The 23,993-nt window shown below is 47.4% G+C and overlaps 1 protein-coding gene across 3 annotated transcripts in view; it reads right to left on the minus strand.

The window, feature by feature from the left end:
- OTOF (otoferlin) overlaps positions 1-23,993 on the minus strand; it is an 89,882-nt gene extending 65,889 nt beyond the window's left edge. For all 3 annotated transcript variants that reach the window (XM_069582821.1, XM_069582819.1, XM_069582820.1), the window contains exons 1-2: positions 23,915-23,993; positions 7,378-7,436 (exon numbers count right to left, since the gene is read on the minus strand). In XM_069582821.1, the coding sequence (XP_069438922.1) occupies positions 7,378-7,436; positions 23,915-23,993 (138 nt within the window). The remainder of the gene's footprint in view (positions 1-7,377; positions 7,437-23,914) is intronic.

Raw genomic sequence — 23,993 nt, forward strand, 5'->3', positions numbered from 1 at the left:
CTCTTTAACTTCGGAAGTTAAAGACCCAAGTCTCAAGTTGGGTTCATTCTTTTGTTCATCCTTTGACTCAACAACATTTCCCTGAGCCCTGTGCCAGGTCAGTAATGGAACAGACAGGTGTGTTTCTGATCCATGTTGCTCACAGCCCATGTCTTCCAGGTACAAGCAAAGTGGGAAGATGAGATCTGACCCTCCACCCCACCAGGCTGATGACCTCTCCTTCTCTGGGCTCAGAAGGCTCACACTGTATCTTTTTTGTTCTAGGTCCATCTCCCCATTGGACTGAGCCCTTTGAGGGCAGGGCTGAGCCTTGTCCACTTTGTAAGTGGCCGTCGACTCTGGAATTAGACTTCAGTTCAAATCCTCATGTGCTACTCATTGCCTGGGGAAATGCCCACTCAGTGCATTGCAGTGAGATATAAGGCTCAGGTGAGCTCTCAGCCTGGCTTAGTACATCACAGTGGCTCTTATTCATACAAGTACTATTGTTATTCTGGCCTCTCTTAGGGAGTCTGGTCCCCAGAGAGCATGGTTAAGGCCAAAACAAGATGGCTAGAAATAGGCTAGGGGTGGCCATTCCCCTTCCCCTCCCACCCTCCTCCCCGGGGTCTCCGCTGGCTGCTGGCCTGGCACAAAGGCTATCTCTCTCTCTTTAACTTGGAAAGTTAAAGACCCAAGTCTCAAGTTGGGTTCATTCTTTTGTTCATTCTTTGACTCAACAACATTTCCCTGAGCCCTGTGCCAGGCCAGTAATGGACCAGACAGGTGTGTCTGGTCCACCAGGGAATAATCCCTCTCTCTCTAGCTTCTCCATGGTTGTAGGTTAAATGTAGGATCTCAGGTTCCAGCCTTTGGGAAAGGAGACACCAACTCCAGGCTCTGTTTCCACCATTGTTGTACAGGGCATTGTCTTTCTGTCAGCCCCCAGTCCCCCAACTCAGGCTCGTCAGCCCCACCTGCTGCAGGCCCTCTTATCCTTTTCTGAGTAGAGGAGGGAGGGACACCTGTTTTCACGTCTTTCATTTCATTTTTCAGCCATGCCACATTTCTGTAAGGCAGAGAGAGCAAGGAGTCTGTTCCTATGTTTCTGAAGGGGAATCTGAGGCTTGGAGAGGTTGAGTGGCCAGCCCAATATCTCAGCGTTAATCAAGTCCAGTGCTCATGACTCCCTGGCCAATGTGTTTATACCCCACCGAGCTGGTTCCCAAAGGCCCTGGGCACAATCAGAGTGAGAAAAAGGAGTTCCTGGGAAGCCAAGAGGCCTTTGGAGGTTTTGCAAGGGGCAGCCGAGGTTTCCTTTCTCAAGGTTTTTCTGGAACCACTGACAGGCTGGTTCTTTCAGGAATCAGCCAGGAGAGTCTAGGACTTGTCCACTCCGGGATGGGGAGACAGGTCCAAGTGTGGGTACAGTCTAGGCTATTTGGAGGGATCTCTGGGCTCTGCCTGAGCAGGAGGTGGGAGGATAGCCTCCCCTGCTCTGTGTGTGCTCTGCTGACCGGTGGCAGCCTGGCTGTGAACTGCTTCTTAGAAGGAGAAATGGAGGCAGGGCTGTGGAGAGACTCCAGCAAGGTCTTGCAGGGGCGTTGGGGGGCGGGCCAAGCAGCTTTCTACTCTGCCTTCAGAGGGGGCTTACAATCTCATCTAAGCCTGAATTTAGAGCCCTGTCTTTGCCATTTACAGCTGTCACCTTGGGAGGGAGACATTCTCTGAGCCCAAGTTTCCTCACCCGTGGGTTGCTGTGGAGACTGGATGGATGAGGCTTTGCTGAGGACACAGCGCGGTGCTGCTGTGGGAAACTGCTGCTGTGATCTTCCCACGGGGCTGCCCACCAGGGAAGTGATGGGCAAGTCCCTCTCATGTTGGGGGACCTGGACCCTGCAGGTCACTTAGCATCCATGCCCCATTCCACCAAGTGCCAGTGCGTTCCCCACTGTGATAACTGGCAACTTCCCTGTTGACCCATGGGTGGGTGTAAACTTCCCCAGGTGAGAACCACTTCTCCCCACCTCGAGGCTGCTATCTGATCCAGGCTCATGCTTTCACTCATAACTCTCTGGCTCCCACCCCTTCCTGGCGTCTCCACACTGGCCTGGAGGCTCCCAGTGCCCAGCTTTCTGCAGGGACCTGCATGTGCTCTTGCATCTGCTTCTCTCTTTTGGGGGCATCTTTTTGGACCCAACACACCGGGTGCTCAGAACGTGGTCCTGGGCTCAGGGCAGCAGGACTGACTCCCCAGCCCCCGCCCCATGCTGGGTAGCACTGGGAGGAGGAAGGACATGGTGATTAACTTGGAATGTCATGTACACCCAGGGCTCAGGTGTCCTAGGGTACAGTTAATGGAAAAGAGTGGCAGTGTCCTTTGACGGGGCATCAGGTTGCTCACAGGCTGGAGGCCTGGGTGGACATGTCCCCTGGGAGATTTGGTGAGAAGGAGGGAGTCACAGGCTCTGCCCAGCTGACGGGGGTGGGGGTGCAGAGGCCCAGGGAAGGAGAGCTGAGAGATCGAGCCAGGCTGCCTGCACCCTAACCTAACCAGGCCCTGCACCTTGGGGCTCTGCCTGAGGAGGGGGAGAGGGGAAGGAATGGGGGGGTTGTACAGTGGGGCTTGTCTGAGGCTGAGACACCAGGCTTGCGTGTGTGCGTTAGTTACTCAGTTGTGTCTGACTCTTTGTGACCCCCATAGACGGTAGCCCACCAGGCTCCTCTGTCCATGGGATTTTCCAGGCAAGAATATTGGAGTGGGTTGCTATCCCCTTCTCCAGATCTTCCTGACCTAGGATTGAAGGACTGAACCTGGGTCTCCCACACTGCAAACAGATTCTTTACCATCTGAGCCACTAGGGAATAATCCCTCATTTTGATCATGGCTTTACAGAGAGACCTCATACTTATCATCAGCTCCATTTGACAAATATGGTCACTGAGGCTTAGAAAGTGAGGCTGAAAGTCACGCAGCCAGGAGGCAGAGAAGGCAAGGGCAGAACTCTCACTGGGGAGGGTACAGCTTGGGGCTGTGATGGTCCTTGGTGGCCTGAGCCCGGTGGGGAGGTTGAGTCCATGCTCCCTGTGCTGACAGCTCTGGGACTGCGGACACAGCTTGCCATGTGGGATAGGCCCAGAGTGAGGCCGAGACAGCAGCTCTCTGAGCACACCTGGAGTTTGCTTAGCTAAACGCTGATCTCAAAGGGAACAGGCTGCCACAAGGCCGTGCCCAGCCCAAACAGAGCCAGACGTGAGTGGCAAGACCAGGAGAGACGGGGTGAGTTCTTCTGGGGTCAAGCAGAGCTTCTGCTTTGAGCCTAGATGGTGACTTAGGATGGCTGCTTCTCACCTCAAAGTCAACCCTGTAGGAACTGGAGAGGCAAGAGGGAAATATGGATTCTAGGAAGTGACAGACAGACAAGCAGATGGGGGGAGCCGAGGGAGATCAAAGGCTGTGGAGCTGACACGCGAGTGAGTTGGGGGGAGGGGAGAGGGAAGGGGAAGCAGCCGTGGGAGAGCAGGTTGGAGGAAGTCTTCCCAGGTTCTGTTCTTATCGCTTCCTGGCATTACTCTGGGGCAATGGCTGCTTGCTCCTTGACTGATAATATTGTGAGAGAGAAATAAAAGATCATCCACCAACGGACAAGAATCAGTGACCGCTGGATTTAACAGGGAATGATATTTTTGAAGTTGTGAAGGAAAGAACTTCAAGCTTAGAATTTCATATCTAGTGAAATTCTCATTCAACTTTGAAGAAATAAATACATTCTTAGATTTATACATCTTTAGAAAGTTTGCTACATAAAGGTTCAAATTAAAAATTCTTTTGAAGGAGGTACTCAAATAAGAAGAAAAACAATTCCAAGAGATACTTCAAACCCTGCTAGGATGAGGTTTAATACAAATAGCTGTTGATAGACCAGCTGCCTCATACCTCCTTTCATGGAACTCCCAGAGCTAGTTTGTTAAAAAGTGTTGCCTGCCTTCTGTCAACCATGTCTCTCCTTTAAGGCTTAGAGATGAGACCCTGACTCTTACTGTGGTGACTGGGCCCCCCTGATGCTCTTGCCTGCCCTTCAGCCCCTAGAGACTGACACAGCAGCCTCTGATGGCTGCTCAGTACCAGACAGGGTCGCTGATACCAAGGGAGCTCAAACAGAGCAAAGTAAAGAGATGGGGAGAGTATCTCACCTATAAAAGAAAGACAACACGCTGAACTATACAACTGGAGCAGAATCATTAGAATGAATGGTCCGTAAAAATAGGTATCAGCAATATGAAACAAGTTTAGGGAGGCATAAGAAAAAAGAACATCAGTAACCTGGAAGATTCATCTGAAGAACTCCCTCAGAAGACAACAGGAAAGGATGACCAAACAACAGCAACAACAAAACGGAAAAGCTAAGAAATGGAGCTAGAAGTAGTACTGACATCTGATCATAGGAACTGAAGAGGCAAGGACACTATAAAAACTGGATATTTGAAAAAAATAATGGAGATGGAATTTTCCATGATAAATGAAAGCTGAAAGGCCTTAGATTTGAAAGAGCTCACAAAATAACGCACAATAGGAAATATCAGGAAACCCACCACAGGGCACATTATAATAAAACATAAGAACTTCAAAGATAAATGAATTGTATTTCATTTTCCAGAGAGAAATAAAAGATCATCCACCAACGGACAAGAATCAGTGACCACTGGATTTAACAGGGAATGATATTTTTGAAGTTGTGAAGGAAAGAACTTCAAGCTTAGAATTTCATATCTAGTGAAATTCTCATTCAAATTTGAAGAAATAAGAAATACATTCTCAGATTTATACATCTTTAGAAAGTTTGCTACATAAAGGTTCAAATTAAAAATGCTTTTGAAGGAGGTACTCAAATAAGAAGAAAAACAATTTCAAGAGATACTTCAAGAGATATGAGAAGTAAAGGTGATCAAGTATCGTGGTGAAGACTATTGTCTTCCAAAAGAACGAAGACGGCTAGGACAAATAAAGGAAAAAGAGAACACACAATCATAATAAACTAGAATTAACATTCTAATCTAGACAATATCAACATGAGGATGTGGGCTGAAGTGGGAAAATCAAAGCATGAGAAAGTATTAAGGTACTTGTCACATGAAGAAAAATTATAATTACTTATTTGAGTGCTAAGGAGGATTACATAAATATGAGTATGGAACGGTGACTACCTTGAAAACAAAAATAGAATGCATAGCTTTTCAGCTAACAAGAAAAAAATTCCATCTACCCAGTTGAAAGCTAGAAAGTAGGGGAAAACAAGAAATAGAAAGTATAGTTAAGGGAAAATATAAAATAAGATGGTAGTAGAAATAAGCCTTATAGTAATAGCAATTTCACAGGTAAATGGGTTAAACTAATCAATTAAATCATAGAGATTCTCATATTGGAGGAAAAAAATAAGATCTAGTAATATATGCCATAAGAAGACACATTCTACTTTTAAAACATAGTATGATTGAAAATGAGAGCATGAAATAATACATACTAAGAAATTTAAATGATTGAAAAAGATATGCCAGGCAAACTAAGTAAAATGGCTGAGATAACAACTTGAATATCTGATAAAATGGAAATTAATGCAAAAACAACATAAAAGACATAGAAAGCCAGTAAATACTGGTAGAAGGAAAAATAAGCAAGACGATACAGCCATAATGAAGGTAACAGGCAATTGGTAAGTTTCAAAACACATCAAGCAACAACTGATGGAACTTCAGGGAGAAATATATAAATCAATAATTGCAGCAGTAGATTTTATTGCATCATTATTGAAATTGATAGATCAAGCAGAGAAAAATAACCAGGACCTCTGAAAAATTGAATAATATTAATAATAAGCTTGACCTCATATAATATAAACTCAAGTTTATACTGAGTTACAGAGAGAACCCCACACTGAACAAATTCCTCTTAAACAGAAGGAGCATTTATGACCACAAATTAAGGCCATAAGAAAAGTCTCAGTAAATTCCAAAGGATCAATTTCATACAGACTCTCTTCTTTGGTCATAATGCAATAAAACTAGAAGTGAATAAAATAAGGAGCTATAATTTCATAAATATATTTGGAAACTAACAACATATTATTGTATAACTCTTGGGTTTAAAAAGAAAATCATAAAGGAATGTAAGAAATATTTAAAACTGAATAATAATGAAGATATTATATGTAAATATTTATAGAATACAGCTAAAACTGTACATAGAGCAAAATTTAAATACATTTATTAAGGAACAAGAAAAGGTAAAAATAAAGGCTTGACACTCAAGAAGTTAGGAGAAGAGCCACAGAGCAAGTAAGTAAGTGAAGTCGCTCAGTCGAGTCCAGCTCTTTGCGACCCCATGGACTGTGGCCTACCAGGCTCCTCTGTCCATGGGATTTTCCAGGCAGCAGTACTGGAGTGGGTTGCCATTTCCTTCTCCAAGCCACAGAGTAGAATAAAATAAATAGACAGAAGGGAAATAATTAAGAAAAGGGCAGAAATCAATGAAATGGAGAACAACAGGGAAGATTAATGAAGCCAAAAGCTGGTTCCTTATAAAGATTAATGAGATAAACAAATCTTTAGCAAAAGATTTTCTTTCTTTCTGACCAAGAAAAACAGAGAGAAGACACAAATATAAGAAATATGGAATAAAAAGAGGGAAATAACTATGTGCTGTGCTTAGTCCCTCAGTCGTGTCTGACTCTTCATGACCCAATGGACTGTAGCCCACCAGGCTCCTCTGTCCATAGGGATTCTCCAGGCAAGAATACTGGAGTGGGTTGCCATGCCCTCCTCCAGGGGATCTTCCCACCCCAGGGACTGAACCCAGGTCTCCCACATTATAGGTGGATTCTTTACTGTCTGAGCCTCCAGGGAAGCTCAACAATACTGGAGTGGGTAGCCTATCCCTTCTCCAAGGGATCTTCCTGACCCAGGTTCCAAAGAATAAAAAAAACTTCCTGGGAAGACACAGTGGGAGAAATAGTCCACTAACTCTTGGAGAGGAAGGGGTGAGGTCTGGGTGAGACTGTCCTTGTGGGAAGCCAGGTCAATTAGCGAGGGCTTCCATATGCCCAGGGAACATGGGAAGGGAAACTGCTCTAGGCCTGTTGAATGGGCCCATTGGTCCTTGTCTAAGCCAGTCACTCCACACGGGGTTCTCCTGTACAGAGGTCCCTGAGAGGGGTCTGGGTGGAGGGGACAGGAAGATGCCTCCACAGCTCTCATCATTGCCTCCTCCCAAGAAGCAAGGAGCTCTGGACAGGCTGCTCCTCCACCTACGCAGCCCCCATTGTGTGGGCCCAGTGCACACCCAGGAAGCAGAGAGATGCTGGTTCCCCTCTGGGCAGGGACTTGTACCCAAGGGCTTCCTACCTCATCGAAGTCAGCCACATCCTCACAGCTCTCCAGGACCCGGGAGTAGAAGGACTGTCCTGGTGGGGAAAAGAGGAAATTATAGTCAGCCCTCCCTGGACAGCAAATTGCTTATTTAAAAACCCCCAAACACTGTTCTTTTATTTGTGAATGGACAAAGATCTCAAACCATTAAAAGTGGTCATCAGTGGGCAGCGGAAGTGAGAAGATATTGAAAGCATCATGCTTCGATTTTTTGTTTCACTGTTACCACTTGAGTTTGACATTTTCAGTGACTGTGCTTCACTTTTAAAACTTAAAGAACGCTTTCAAGTCCCTACCAACCTGAGCCAGGGCTTCCCAGGTGGTGCAGTTTTCTAGCAGTCATGTACAGATGTGAGAGTTGGACCCTAAAGAAGGCTGAGTGCCGAAGAATCAGTGCTTTTGAACTATGGTGCTGAAGAAGACTCTTGAGAGTCCCTTGGACTGCAAAGTGATCAAACCAGTCCATCCTAAAGGAAATCAACTCTGAATATTCATTGGAAGGACTGATGCTGAAGCTGAAGCTCCAATCCTTTGACCACCTGATGCAAAAAACTGAATCATTGGAAAAGACCCTGATGCTGGGATAGACTGAAGGCAGGAGGAGAAGGGGACGACAGAAGATGAGATACTTGGATGGCATCACCGACCCAATGGACGTGAGTTTGAGTCAACTCCAGGAGTTGGTGATGGACAGGGAGGCCTGGCGTGCCACAGTCCATGGTGTTGCAAAGAGTTGGATACAACTGAGCAAATGAACAACAACAGCAAACCTAAACCAGTGGACCATTTCACGGAAGCGCTACTTCCAGCTTGAAATCGGCCCCATTCTGAAGGCTAGTGTGGGCTGTCACTGGTGGGCAGGCTGGGGACTCAAGTGAGACTTGGTGGTGGGAGAGCACGCCATGCTCCTCTCCCTGGAAATACCTGGAGGCCTGGCAGGATCAGCGCCCAGCCAGGGAGGCACTGGAGTGAGCACCCTCTGATCCTCCATAGTGAGGGGGCCCCAGGCCCCTGGGACCCACTTCTCTCCTCTGGCCTTGGTGGTCTCATCTGTATAATGAGGCTTGGTACAGAGATCTCCAGAGTTTGCCTGGTTTTTAGACTTTAGAAGCAAGTCTTAGTTCAGTATGGAGCTGACAAGGAGGCAGCCAGGGTGTTTGTGTCTAGGTGGATGGTCTGAGGAAGGGTGTGTGTGTATGTGTGTGTTTATGTGTATGTATGTGTGTGTGCACTTGGAGGACGGGGGCATGTGGGGAGGCATGTGGGGCATCTCAGATAATGGGGACGAAGCTATAAAGAAAAAGCTAGAGAAAAAAAGGTAGATATGGAGTAGACAGATGGGAGAAAAAGACTGTTTAGCACTAACCGGGGACAAAACAAAGCAAAACAAAAAACTGAAAAGAAAAATCTCAATGACAAACCCCAAGGCAGCCGGGAGAGGAGAGGGAAGCAAGAAGGATGGTATCTGATCTTCTTTTAATTTTTCCCGCAGGCAATACGCAACACAAATTGAGAATCAGGTGAGCATATCTGTGCATTGGGGCTCCCCCAAGGACTGCTGCTCGGAATAATCAAAGGCCTTTTCATCCTGGAAGACAGTAATGAAGCCTGGATATGGCTGTGTTCAAGGGATTCCTGGAGTGAGACTGAGCAACCCAGCCGGAGGGGAGGTCTGGTGGGAGGGACAGTGCAAGATGCTATCAGGGTTCAAACATGCCTGAAGCCACCAGGGTTCAAACCTTCCTCTGTTTGTCTATTTCCTACAGCCTCATTGGAAAAGACACAAAATACCATGAAATCAGCCACTGCAGAATTTAAATATCAGGACTCTGTTTCAAAAAGCAGTAAAACCTCATTGCTTTAGGCTCTGGGGATTTAAGTGTGGTTGAATATTGTCAAACAGGATGAGCTAAATTTTGCCTCTAGATATTAAAAAAAAAAAAGTTTCCTGAAAAAAATCAAATCAATGGTACAGAACAGTGTAAAGCACAACTTATTAAGAAAAGAGAGTGTCATTAAGCAGTTTTGGAAACTCACTTTTTAGGAGGATTTGTACAGGGGCAGCGATCATGCCAGTGGTCCTTTTCTATTCACTAGAGCAGAGCCCCTTTCCAAGTTATCAGTGGGGATTACTCACTCATTTGAAGTTCATTTCCACTTAAAGTCTACTCAATACCAGTCTTATTGACATTTCAGCTCCATTTTAAATGACTTTCAGACAAAACCATTGAACATCCCAATATGTAATCACCATTGTTGCCACCGAGATCGAGAATAAAGCTTGAGAGAAAGGATATGGCTGTTCCCTACAGGTGTGAGGCTTTTGTGGATAGAATGAGCAGGAGATTAGATGGGGAAAATTGAACAGCATTTTTCATTCCTTTGGAGGCTTATGGGATAGGGCTGAGCTCTTTGGTTTGAAATAAAATCCTCCTTGAGTCAATAAACGAAGTTTGAATAGCAGACTCTGTGATCACACTGTAATGAGTGTCGTGACATCAGATATATCCAAATAGAGTGGACCAGGAGTCCAGAGCTTAATCGAAGTAAGTTGTATTTCATTTGCCATTTGGAAATATCCACGCTGCCACTACTAAATGAGATTCTTCTCTCGTCATGCAGGATGGAGCACTAGCTTTCATGCAATGTGACTTAAGGGTGCGAAACATCCCATCTGCACCAAACAGCTCTCTCTTCCAGTTTACCTTGCTAGAGCCAGACCTTGAGAATAGGCAGGCATGTAACAACTGGACTGTGAGCTGGTGTATGCTCACTCATTCCTGCACGCAAAGGGTCTTCTATTTCTGCTGAAAGCACAGTCATTTGGCCATGGAGGAGGGTGGGCCGGGTGTTTCACAAAGATAATTAGAATCAGGATGCGATCTGAAGAATGTATTACTATCCAAAGGTGAGGATAGGTCAGGCATGTAAAAGGCTACTATATAAGGCAAAATTTGGTTGCTGGTATGCAAAAAAAGTGAAAATAAATTGAGAACACAGGAGAAAGAAAAATGACTTCAACTTAGCAGGTCAATGGAGACATTGTAGGAGTATGGGCAGTTAACACTGGAAGGTCTGATGGAAAGTAGAAATTCAGAGAGACTGAGGGAAAGGGAGAGAGAATGGACTCAGGCAGAAAACAGATTGAGCAAAGGTTTGAATGGTTGAAGCAGACAACGGAGCCGGAAGGAGCGGGAGGCAGGACAAGAGACAGTGATGGTGAAGGGAAGAATGAAAAGGCTCTCCCTTCAGGGAGCAGCCCCCCAAAGGGAGACCTGGAGTGAACGGGAGTGTCCTGGGATCCTGAGAGGGCCTGGGGTTGAGGGGACTGGACCATTAAGGGGAAAGAGAATGTCCTGAGGACAAGCTTCAGGGACATGGCAGTTTTGCCCAGGACCTAGCCCTCTGGGCTGAGTCAGCACCTGACATTATTCTTTTCCCTGTGTGAGCTGAGAAGGGCAAAGCACTCTGCTTGTGACTGAGACCTGCCACTACTATTTCTTTGCATTGTTTCAAATTAGCCAGACCTCACCGTCTGCACTGTCTGGTGTGGACTGTATGGAGGGTGGCCTGGCAGTCACCCCATTCCCTGTCACAGTGCTGTGATGGCCCCAGAATCTTCTCTCCCCCTGATCCCCCACAGCAACTCAAGGGGGGTGACACTGCTATTTTCATTCTCCCCAGTTCCAGTCAGCCTGTTCCTTTTCAAAGGCTAGCTACTTCTATGACTGTGGGGAGGCAGGGCCCTGTGTGCAGAAAAAGAGCCATGTCTAGCCCAGGTTTGGGGCCATGTACTGAGACTGCAGCCATGAAATTAAAAGACACTTACCCCTTGGAAGAAAAGTTATGACCAACCTAGATAGCATATTCAAAAGCAGAGACATTGACGACTAAGATCCGTCTAGTCAAGGCTATGGTTTTTCCAGTGGTCATGTATGGATGTGAGAGTTGGACTGTGAAGAAAGCTGAGCACCGAAGAATTGATGGTTTTGAACTGTGGTGTTGGAGAAGACTCTTGAGAGTCTCTTGGACTGCAAGGAGATCCAACCAGTCCATTCTGAAGGAGATCAGCCCTGGAATTTCTTTGGAGGGACTGATGCTGAAGCTGAAACTCCAGTACTTTGGCTACCTCATGCGAAGAGTTGACTCATTGGAAAAGACTGATGCTGGGAGGGATTGGGGGCAGGAGGAGAAGGGGACGACAGAGGATGAGATGGCTGGATGGCACCACTGGCTCGATGGACGTGAGTCTGAGTGAACTCCGGGAGATGGTGATGGACAGGGAGGCCTGGCGTGCTGCGATTCATGGGGTCACAAAGAGTCGGACACGACTGAGAGACTGAACTGGACTGAACTGAGGCTCAGGCTGGAGGCCTGGAGCTGGCTACTCAACCCCTGGGGTCTCGGAATCATCATCTCTGATGTGCGTGACTCTTTGTGACCCTATGGACTGTAGACTGCCACGCTCCTCTGTCCATAGGATTTCCCAGGCAAGAATACTGGAACAGGTTGCCATTTCCTCCTCTAGGGGATCTTCCTGACCCAGAGATTGAACCCACCTCTCTTGCGCCTCCTGAATTGGCAGGTAGATTCTTTACCACTGTGCCACCTGGGAAGCCCATCATCTCTAAACTGGGGGCAATTAACCTGGACAACCCTACATCCTGGAACCAGTGTGAGGGTCAGTAAGAGATTGTTTCTGTGAAAGCCTGAGTAAAGCAGCAAGTCCCTTACAAGCACAAGGGGCCACGGGATGGTGGTTAAGGCTCGTGGGCCAGGCTCCCTGAGTTCGAAGCCCAGCTCTATCACTTGCTGGCCGTGTGCTCTTGAAGAAGTTAACCAGTCTTTGTCTTAGTTTCCTCATCGATAAAATGGAGAAAATGAAAGTGCTTATACACCTAGTACGTAGCTCATTACCCAGTTAAAAGATGGCTATTATTCTGCCAAAGAGTCCTGCTTTTTCTTTTGACATTTAAGTTGTGTCTTAAATATAAAAATGGTTTCCTCTATTATGAATCACATTTTGTAGCTTATTTTTAGTAGTATATAATCAGGAGCGATTTTCTACCTCATCTTACGTAATATTTTTCAAAGTCTAGGTATTTTAGGTATGATTAGCTCTTTTTTTAAACAAGGTAAAATTTACATTCACAGATTTTTTAAAAAAAATTATTTATTTTTAATTGAAGGATAATTGCTTTACAGTATTGCATTCACAGATCTTAAATGCACAACTCAATGAGTTTTGATAAATGCATATACTTTTGTGCTCACCATGTAATTAAGACACATTGATGAAGAACATTTCCAATTCTCAAGACATTCCCTCCCTGCACACCCCGCCCCGCCACCTCCATCAATCTCTACCCCTCATAGGTAAACCACTGCTCTGATTTCTAACTTTTGATTTTAAACTTTTATAAATGGTATCATACAAAATGTACTTTTTTGTGTGTCTAACTTCTTGCAGTCATTGTAACACTTTTGTGATTCACCCAAAATGCAGTTTTGTGGTTGCATATATCAGTAATTCATTCAATTTTATTGTTGAGCAATTTCTGTAGTATGAATAATTTGTTTATCCATTTTCTTGTTCATACTTTTGGGAATGGTTTCAATGTCATGAAATGTTGTGAGTAAAGATGCTGTGAACATTCTTGCAAAAGTATTTTTGTGCAACTATCATTTCATTTCTCTTGGGGAAATATCTAACCGCAGAATCACTGGGTTATAGCATATGTTTAAGTTTAACTTTGGAAGAAATTGCCAAACAGATTTGAAAAGTGATTATACTGTTTTATAATCCCATCCACAATCTAAAAAAATATAATGGTTCTATATCCTCACCAACATTTGGTTATTGTCAGACTTTACATTTTAGTGCATGTGAAGCTGTAATTGATTTTGGTTTTTGAGTTTAATTTTTCCAGTGACTAGTCATGATCACATTTTCATGTGTTAATTGGCCATTTCTATATCCATATCATATGCAAGGCAAGGTTGTCCACTTTTATTCAACACTGATACTAGAGTTCTAGCCAGTCATTATTTTTACAATTTTAAACCAACCTTGCATTCCTGGGATAAAGCTCACTTGCCATGATGTGCTATCTCTTTCGTATAGTGCTACTCAACTGACTAATATTTTGTTAAGTATTTTCACATCTTTGTTCCTGAGGGATATTGGGCTCTAATTTTCTATTTGTACAAAAATCTTTATCAGATTTTGGTATCAAAAATGATTTACAAAGTGTTTGTTTTTCTCTATTTTCTGAGAGTTTGTGTAAGATCAGCATTATTTTTTCTTTAAGTATTTTTTAGAATTTACCCGTGAAGCTATCCAGACCTGAAGTCTTCTTTATGAAAAAGCAGTTTACACCACCACCATCAACATCATTATTATCCTTGTTATACAAAGTTGATGTCTTTAATAGGTACTGGACTTTTTTGTGTCAGTGTTGGTCAGTTATTTTTCAAGGGATTTGTCACTTTCATCTGAGTTGTAGAAATTTATTGAGATAACATTATTCATAATATTCCCTCACTTTCCTTTTACTGTAATTATATCCCCTCTTTCCTTTCTGATATTGGTAATTTGTGTTTTCTTGTGTTTTTTTTTTCTTGTTCAATCTTGCTATACTTTACCTATTTTATTATTTTTTTAAAAAGAACTCTGTTATTTTTCTGTGTTGTCTTCTATTTCTTTCCTTTTATTATCTGTGGATTTAATCATTTAGATTGTATTTTTATTTATTGAAACATAATTCACAAACCATAGAGTTCACTCATTGAAAGTGTACAAATCAGTGAGTTTGGTATCTTTACAAGGTTGTGCAACCTTCATCACTAATTCTAGAATATTTTCATCACCCCAAAAGAAACCCCATACTCATTGGCAATCTCTTCCTATCATCTTCTCTTTCCAGCCCCTGGCAACAACTAATCCATTTTCTGTCTTTATATATTTTTTCTATTCTGACCTTTTCATACAAATGGAATCCTATGATATATGGTCTTTTGAGCCTGGCTTACTACACTTAGCATAATGTTTTTATTCTTGGGTGTAATTTGCTTTTCTTTTAGTAGCTTCTTAAGGCAGGAACCTAAATCATTGATTGTATATATATATATTTTTTCTGCTGTAAGTATTTAAAGCTATAAATGTTGATGTGTGGTATTTTCATTAACATCCAGTTAGAAATGTCATAATTTTGCTTTTGTTTTCTCTTTGGCCACAGGTTATTTAGAAGGGTATTATTTAATTTCTGAATATTTGGAGCTTTTAAAGATCTCTTATGTGTTTTACTTCTAATTGAATGCCAGAGGGGTCAGAATATATACTCTGTAAGATGCTGGTCTTTTGAAATGTAGTGTGACTTGTTTAATTACCTAGTATATGGCCTGTCTTGATAAGTACTCGGTGTACATGAGAAGAATGTGTATTTTTTCAGCTGGGGAGTGAAAGATTCTAGGAATGCCAGTTAGGTCAAGGTGCTTGATGATGCTGTCAAACCTTCCACGTCTCTAAGGACTTTATTGTTCAGTTGTTTGTGATTCTCTCCTGTAGTAACACTTCTTCACCTATGAGGAACACATTCTATTCAACTTTATATTGACAACTGATGGTACAGTAGAATGAGGAAATTCTATTGAAAAAAATTTTCCAGGAAAGCAGCTATTCCTTCAGTTCCTTAAACAGTGTGTGCTCTCCAGAGATCGCCAGCAACTCAGAGAGCCAGGTCTGGGTTCTATAGAGTCCCTGGGGTTCCCACAGGGAAGGTTGTCCCTTCCTTTGCCCCATTTCTCAGTTAGATGGAGGTCTCATCTACCTCTTACCCTTTGTTTTCCACAAATCTTACTCAAATATAATTTCTTACCTCCACTTATTTATTTCCCCTTCCCTCACCCTATTAACACCCGGGGACTCAGTGGAAACTCAGGCTTAGGTCAGGGATCCACCTGAGAGGCAGGGGCAGGGCAGGGATTGTGAACGCCATCCCTCTGGCTCAGCTCAAACCTGTACTTCCTTGCAGGTGCTGCCTCACACTGATTTTTCTGTGTAACTGATGGCTCTGGTTCCCATTTTTTTCAGACTCAGGCACTAACGTAGAGAGAGTGTGGTGCTTCCCCTTGCGCCTAAGACAGAACCAGCTACACACTCAGCAACTGGTGCATCTTGGGTTCTCCCATTCTGTGACAGATGGAGGAGGCAGAGGTCTCAGTGACCCGCAAGCTGTGCAGAGTACCTTCCCGGTGTCAGGCACTGGGAAGATAATGAAGCATAATGGAAAGGTGACTCTTTTTACATCCTTAAACGGGGTAAAACTGTTAAAACTGCAGTCCTGACTTTTTCTTAAACCTTGGCTTTTTAAAAAAGCCATTGAGTGAAAACTGACCTCCAGTTAAGTTGATGAGCCTGTTTGCTTAGAAATATAAAATAAAATAGAAGCAATGACTGTTGAGCCAACCTCTTGGGGTTAGATCAGTCCAGGCAGCAAAGAGGTAAGAGGCCAAAGGTAGAAATGACCACGTGGTATTCTCTGTCTCAGGAGCCCTTTCTGAACTGTCAGTGGAGGAAGCAGATCACTGACTGGTGCTGCTTGGCTCGGGGCTTCAGTCTCCCCCGCTGCTAACTGCTTGGCTCCTCCTGCTGCACCTCTAAGTTGTGCTGCTGCCCTGTCTCTTCTTTCTGGGGTCTGTTCTGTGCCCCAGGGAACCCGGTGAGGTACCTGGACTGGAGGAGCCCACCAGGATGGTGATGCCTCCAGATGTTTTCACCCCATTGTCTTCATGTCTGGCAGAATTGGGGTGTCAACAATGGGCAGGAGTCCAAAGGAGAACTCCTGCCCAACCAATCCTTGGGTCCATGGGGTCCCCAGGGTCACAGTCCACTCTCTTTCTCTCTCTGTAGAAGGTTGTAGCATGAGGGGTCCTGGAATAATTAGCATAATCCTTATATTGTACAGCAATTTACAGTTTGTAGAGCCTTTCATGTATGTCAATTTTCTCATTTGATCCCACAGCGGTCCTGTAAGAACCAAGCATATTTCACCTTCTCCTAGACCTTACCATCTGGATTCGCAACCACTGGATTCCAACCCCTTTCTGGGGTACACAGGGTACCGAGTGAAATTTCTGACTTCCCGGGGAACATACTCACTAGAATGACTTGCAGGCAAGCCCATCCTCTTTGTGTGCCCCAAACCTGCTCTTCCTTGCTCCATTGGTGGCCTCACTGTCCACCCAGGTACTCAAGTACGGAATCCAGAGGCACACTGGCCCTGCCTTCTTGCTTACCGTCAACTCCAGAGCTGCCCCTCTCTGAACCAATGCCACCCCTTCTCTCCAAATCCACAGCCCCCTGTTGAGGCGCAACCTCTGCCTGTGCCACTGCCCCTCCCTGGGCTTCTGACCTCCAGAGTGTGCTTCCCCAAATCAGATCTCCCCACCCCATTCTCCTGCCAAGAGCCTCAGTAACTCCCACTCACAAGGCAAAGTTCAAACTCCAGGTGTAACACTGAAGACCCTCTGTGTTTGAGCCCAGCCTCCCCTCCACCCACTCCCAGCCCAGGCCCTGCCAGCGCTCCTTGTTCCCCAAGCCCTTGACATAGTTCCACATCATTATACCTGTACTGACAGTGGTCCCTCTGCCTGCACTGGGGCCTTTTGTGAGTGTTGCCTCTGCCAACATACTATCCTTGCTCAAGAGTGTTTAGATATCAGCCCACCCCCTGCTCAGCAAATCTCCTCCCTGGGCCTGTGTGCTTTTCCAGCTTCATCTCATTGACTCACCCTCCTAGGGAGGCTTCGGGAGCTCCTCGTCTGAGTGGGTTTCCCTCACCCCATGCTGCCTGGCACCTGTCCCTCCCTTTCCAGAACACTCATCACACTCACAGTGACCTGTACAATGGCTGTCTTCCCCTTGAGGGCAAGGACCATGTCTGTCTCATTGAGACCCCATTGCCTGCAATAGCACTTAGCTCATAACTGGCTCTCAGTGAATATTATTACCTGGATGAATGAAAGGAGTGAACTAATGACTAAATACTTGACTTACAAAACTGATTAAAATACAACTTTTAATGAACTGGGAAAGAGTTTATGACATCAATGAGACAATCATAAGTGATCACTGACTGAATACTTGATACAATTAAGGAATTATTGTTATTTTTTATGAATGATATGTGGGGACTTTTTAGCCGATGATTTTTATATCTATATACTGACTATTTACAGAGGAAATAGTGTGGTGTTGGGATTTACTCACAAATAATTTGGAGGGTGGGAGTAGGAAGGGGGACAGATGAAACAAGGTTGTCCATGAGTTGATAGCTGTTAAGACTGCATGGGGGAGAACTTGAGGGCAATTGTACTAGTACTGTTTTCCCTACTCTTGTATTTATTTGAGATTTTCCATTCTAAAAAGTTAAAAAAAAAAAAAAAAGATTGGACCCAGGGATGGGAGTAGGTGGAAGGGATATAGCTTTGTGTTATCAGTAAAGGTGGGTAAGATAACCAGGACTTTGCAACTCAGGGAAATTATTTGCAAGTCTGATCTTGAACACATTTCCTTCCAGCAGCATTTTTGCTGAGGGCTGTTTACAGTAGAGGCCAATTTAATGGTCGTTTCAACATCATAAAATGATCTCCTCCTCATCAGAGCAGGAGAGGCCTGGGCAACATCCAGCATGCTCTGCTGTTCTCCGAGGTCTGCACTGGTTTGGTCTGGCTGGGTCGGCATGGGGGGCCATTTGTCACCAAGGGCTTTCGGCAGAGAAGATCCTGCCCCCCACCTGTGAGTGCTGTGAAGAGTGGAGGAGGCAGGCACACATCCCTCAGGGGACCCGCAGAGGCATGGAGCCATGTCCACAGCCAGCTGTGCACTGCAGGGCTGTCCTAAGGGTCCCCTCCCTCTGCCACCTTCAATAGGGACAATGCCCACCTCCCAGAGAGGAGGTTCTGAGTGGAGCCAGTGTGCACAGGCAGGTCCAGGCATCTAGGAGCATCTCAGGGCTGGGACACTGGGATCCTCTCTGCCTCCTTCATCAGGATGGCAGAGAAGTCTCCAGAGAAATCGTGTCTCACCAAGAGGGAAAGCTCCACCCTTTTAATGGGAAAATGAATCTAACTTGGAACCTGAGGTGGCCCCTGAAGCAGCAGAGAGTAGAGGAATCTCGTCCTCAGTGCTCAGTGAGGGCCCTAACCCCTTCTCAGCACAAAGTCACCCACCCAGCCCCACGTTCCTTTCTGGGCTCGTCGGCCTCCACTGACTGCCTGCCACCTCTGCTGCAGCCAAACCTAGTGGCTGCCTGGCCATCGGATTTAACTGGGATTTCACTCCTCTGGGCTCTGGTCCTGTCAGTCCCTCACCCAGAATGGCCTCGTCTCCCGCAAGCAAAAATCCTCGACTTTCTTCCACATCTCCACTTGTGCAAGCAGCTATTCAAGGCTCAGCTTAGGTGCTTCCTTAAGCTCGCCTCCTCTGTCTCCTCCTCTGTCCTCTCAGAAAGCTTTCTTTGACCTCTGGTGTACGGGGGCAAGCTGCCATCCTCTGAATGTATTGCAGTTTATGCCCTGCCACTAAGCACACCTTGGCCCTCTATGCCCAGCAATGTTTCTCCATTTTATCTGCACATATTTCTTTCCCCTATCGGATTGTGAGATCCTAGTTTTTTAAAGCCCCACCATGTACCTTGCACTCTAGGCAGTGATGCTCAGAATAAGCATATTCCATAAAGCAGATGGGGTGGGGGCTGTATAGCCCCTCTTGCTTCTGACCTGTGGGACAGAGCCGAACTCCCCAGCATTTGCTAGAGGGTGAAGTTAGCCTCCCGCTGGGGCCCTGGAAGATTCTCCTGGATAGACAGCAGGGGGCGGGGACATTCACAGTTGAGGACACTAAGCCAGAGTGGCAGTGCCACAGAGGAAGAAGGATTCAAACCCACTAACAAGTTCAAAAACATGCCATTTCCTATTCATTTTGATGACCTGGCCCAGTGCCCAGCATAAGGCTGCATTAGGAGAGCTAAGATCAGATTGCTGTCTTGAATGTGCTTAGACTGTAGGCTCCTCTGTCCATGGGATTCTCCAGGCAAGCACACTGGAGGGGGTTGCCATGCCCTCCTTCAGGGGATCTTCCCCACCCAGGGATCGAACCCACGTCTCTTAGGTATCCTGGATTGGCAAGCAGATTCTTTACCACGAGTGCCACCTGGAAAGCCTTAGTGGCATGTAAACAGGGGCAGCTGCTGAACTACAGAGTGCCCTAGGTGAGTGGTGGGAGGAGTGCACACACCACTGCAAGCAGGGCAGGGCTTCATAGAGGAGGCAACAGCTGAGCTGGGCCTTGAAGGGTGCACAGAATTAATGGGAGTTCTCAAGGTGGAGGCGGAAGAAGAAACACAATGTCTCGAGGCCTGGAGATTAAGAAGGCCTGGCACCTTTGGGGAATGGCAAGAAGTCAGTGTAGTGGGAACCCATGGAGTGGGCTGGGGTGAAGGAGAGGGAGGAAAAACCAGCTGGGCCGAGGGGGAAGCCTTGATAAAGCAAAACTCTGTGCCAGTGACCAGGTCAGGAGAATTAGGTGGAGACCAGACCCAGCTTCCAGAGCTCACCCAGCTCACCCATCAACTCCCCAAGCCCAGCATTCTGGCAAGAAAGCTCAGGGATGGAGAGCAAGGGAGGACCAGGAGGCTGGCCCCAGACAGTCAGGGCTGGGGGCATGGAAGGGGCTGAGAAACAGGGAGAAAGTTGGACTGCAGGATCCCAGAGGCCCTTCCCACCCCACTTTCCATGGCTGTGAGTGATGCTGGGAATGATTTCAGGAGATGAAAAAGGACAACTTAAGCTCCACTGCCTCCTTCTGAGTAGCGTCCTGTAGTCAGGATGGCTCCTTCCCAGACCTCCCAGTCCTGACTCAAGCCTCTGGGTTAAATGAGGACCACGGTCTTCATCTTGCTTATGTGAAGCAGAGACCCAAGGCCCAGTGGTCCACAAGCATGAGGGGGCTGGGGTCCGCACCTTCTGGTGTCTCCATGTCTGCCTCAATGGACCATGACTCCTGAGGTTACAGACTGCATCTTCTTTACCTCGGGGGGTTCCAGGCCTGGCCACAAATGTCAGCACATTCAGGGAATGAATGAGTGAGGATAGGCCCAGGTTAGGATTGGGCCACTGGGCCAGTGAGAGTCAAAAGCTACAGATGGAGCTGGGTCGTGTGTGCTGAGTGAGCCTGAGGGTGGAGTGGAGTGAGCTGAACTGGAGTGGAGGGAAAACATGCGTGGCTGGGGATGAAGATGGTGCCTGCCCAGCTCCTATGGGAACAGGGGTCTCGGGGGAGGGAGTCTACCCTGGGTTCCTGTGGAACATCTTAGCTGGTGGGGGGGCTCCCTCTAGAGCAGGCTGGGCTGATTTGCCTGCTCTTGGCACAGGTTGGAACCCCTCAGGTGTGCTCTCCTCTCTACCTCCCATGGTACCTTCTCTCCTCACTCCTGGCTGACAGAAGAAGGAAGCTGGGCTGGAGAGAAGATGATTCAGAGGCCAGCAGCCACCCCAAGTAGGAATGGAACAGCCACCTCACAAACACAGAGGTCACTTAAGTGCTTTCCCATACCTAATTTTTTCACTGAAGCAGCCTGATGGTGGTGGTGGTGGTGGTGGTGGTTTGGTCACCAAGTCGTGTCCGACTCTTGTGACCCCATGGACTATAGCCTGCCAGGCTCCTCTGTCCACGGGGATTTTCCAGGCAACAGTACTGGAGTGGGTTGCCATTTCCTTCTCCAGCAACCTGATGAGATGAGTTTTATCATCATGCCCATTTTACTGATGAAGAAACTGAGGTTCAGAGAGGTTAAGTCCGGAACAGGACCCAGATGGGACCCAGGGGGCTTTCGACCCCATATTTAGAGATTTCTCTGCCAGAGTCCCATAGGGCTCTTTCCTCAGTGTCCTAGAGGGCACAGCACAGAAAGTCAAGCTGTATTTCAACCAATTTGTGTACCAGGGCCACACATAACTCACCTGGTGCTCCCTTATACCACTTGGCCTGGAGATTTACTCAAGGGATCTGGGGAGCTCGGGGCCAGCGTCTCCCTCTGACTGTTCACTGGCTTCTCATTTCTCCCTGCTGGGGACTTGCCTGGACACCAGTGGCTGTGTGCAGAGGGTGCTGTGGAACATTCTAGAGGGAGTCAGTTTCCACTGAATTATAGTTAGTGTCGGTCTTTGCGGGCATTTATAGTCAACTGCTGGCAGCAGCAGGTGAATGACTGGGGCATCTCAGTTTGTTGCAGTGGATTTATTCTGGAAACCCACCATCTGTTTCTGCCGCCCAAAACCCCCTCCTCGGGAGCTCTACCTACCACAGCCCACTCCAGAGGAAGAGCTCAGAAGTGGACCCTCCACTCAGTCCAGAGGGTACAGGTTGCAAATTGGCCAGTTCCTGAGGCGAGGACTGGCCCCACCGCTCAGAGAAAAAGGTGAACATCAGGCGATGTACTCCAGTACTCTTGCCTGGAAACTCCCATGGATGGAGGAGCCTGGTAGGCTGCAGTCCATGGGGTTGTGATGAGTCGGATATGACTGGCGACTTCCCTTTCACTTTTCACTTTCATGCATTGGAGAAGGAAATGGCAACCCACTCCAGTGTTCTTGCCTGGAGAATCCCAGGGACAGGGGAGCCTGGTGGGCTGTCGTCTATGGGATCACACAGAGTCGGACATAACTGAAGTGACTTAGCAGCAGCAGCAGCAGACAGACAAGGTGCTCACCCCCAGCTCACCAGAAGGGATAAAGAGGCCTTGAGGGCAGAGAACTTGGGCTGGGGGTGAGGACTTGTGGATTGGGCCCACCATGCCTCGGTGCCTCCACCAAAGATACACAGATCTCTCTATGCCTTGGTTTCTCTGCCTGCAAATGGGACTGGTGAGTGCAGCCTGGACTATCCTGCCATAGCAGCAACACTGCAACCTGTAGCTAAAGACCGAAATACTGTGCTCTGTCCAACACAGGGACCCTTGAGAGGACACACTTGCTTTTCTAAAGGCAGCACCAGCTGGCCGGTGGCACGTGGAGGTCTAGGGCACTGCAGAGAAAGCAGTCTGGGTGGGTGTGGGAAGCAACAGGCAGCCAGGCCCCTGTTCCTCTCCCTCCTGTCGGCAGGGACACCACAACCCCCTCTACCTCTGCCTGTCCCTACGAGAGCAGGCCTCAGGACAACCCAGGGCCTGGTGCCCAGAGCTGGCTCAACCAAGGGGGTGATATGGATGCCCCGGGGACTGCTGGAGACCTCCTGGGAAGGCTGCCCCACGGTCTCCCCTCTCCCTCCTGACACAGGTGCAGACGTGTGTCCAGCCTGGGCCCGGATGCTCATTCTGCTCTTTAGTCTGGTGGCTTTGTTCAGCTCCTCCCTTGCTCACCCACCCCACCTCCACCCTCAGGCCCCTCTCCAGGGGAGGAAGGGCCACGTCTAGTGAGGAGCACCTGGCTTTCGGTCAAAGGCTGCCAGAGATGTGCCTGGCCCAGGGAGCTGGGCTGTGGCCCAGGGATCAAGACCGGGGACTCCTGGTCTTCAGGGACTGCCCACTGTCCCTGGAGTGAAGGCCGCCTTGCCTCCTCTGCTCTGCTCAGGGATTCAGGCTCATGGAGCCTCCGTCTGTTCCCATGTTCCAGCTCCTCTCCTGACTGTGGCATCCTGATGCGTCTGTCTGCTCTGTCCTTACCTGTTCACCTTACTCCTTCTTGCTCTTCCCTTGGGTTTCAGCTATAGTGTCACCTCCTCCTGGAAGCCTTCCCTGACTACCCTGCCCCCAGCCTGCATCAGGGTGCTGCTTCTGTAGCTTGCATGCTACATTTGTCCCCATCTTTATCGTATCACGCACCTCTCCTATTATCTGTCCCCTGCTCCTCCTGTCTCACTGGATGTGGGCTTGTCGAGGGCCAGGCCTGGGTCATGCCCAGCCCCCAGCTGTGGCACAGAGGTCATAGTAAATGGTGACTGGATGCTAGGGGGCTAGGAAGAGAACTGACAGTGAGAGAGGCTTGTGGGGCTCAAAGGATCCCTGACCACAGACCTAAAAGAAGCCAACAGTATCGCCATCATGCTGGTTTCTAGGAGCCTGGGTCTGCCAGGCTGGGACCCCACCTCCACTTCGTGCCCAAGGAAACCAGCCTGCAGGAGAGAGAGAGAGGGGAAGAGGGGGCCCAGGGTCCCCTGAGCCTGGGGGTGGGGTTCTTGCTTTTGCCTCCCCAGGACCTCCTGTAGGCCAAGGACTCTACAGTCCTCCGGCTGGCACACTGGCCGGTGCAGGGAGAGACGCACACGCAGATACTGAAACAGGGGGACCCTGATTTTCGAGAAATCATAATGGCTAGCCTGGCAAGGGGCAGATGGCTGCCCGTGAGAAGCTTTGTTGCCCCAAGCCTGCTAGAAGTTTTCCAATCCCTCCTTCCCTCGCTGCTGTATCCCATCTGCCCAGAGCTGGGGGTCCCCATAAGATGGGGGCTTCCCTACCTCGGAAAGTCACTTTGGCGATCCGGTCACCCTTGCCCCGCAGCTCGGAGACCGTCTTGAGGTGGACGAGCAGGGCCAT

This window comes from Ovis canadensis, chromosome 3, assembly GCF_042477335.2.
Source record: "Ovis canadensis isolate MfBH-ARS-UI-01 breed Bighorn chromosome 3, ARS-UI_OviCan_v2, whole genome shotgun sequence".
Classification (NCBI taxonomy): Eukaryota; Metazoa; Chordata; class Mammalia; order Artiodactyla; family Bovidae; genus Ovis; species Ovis canadensis.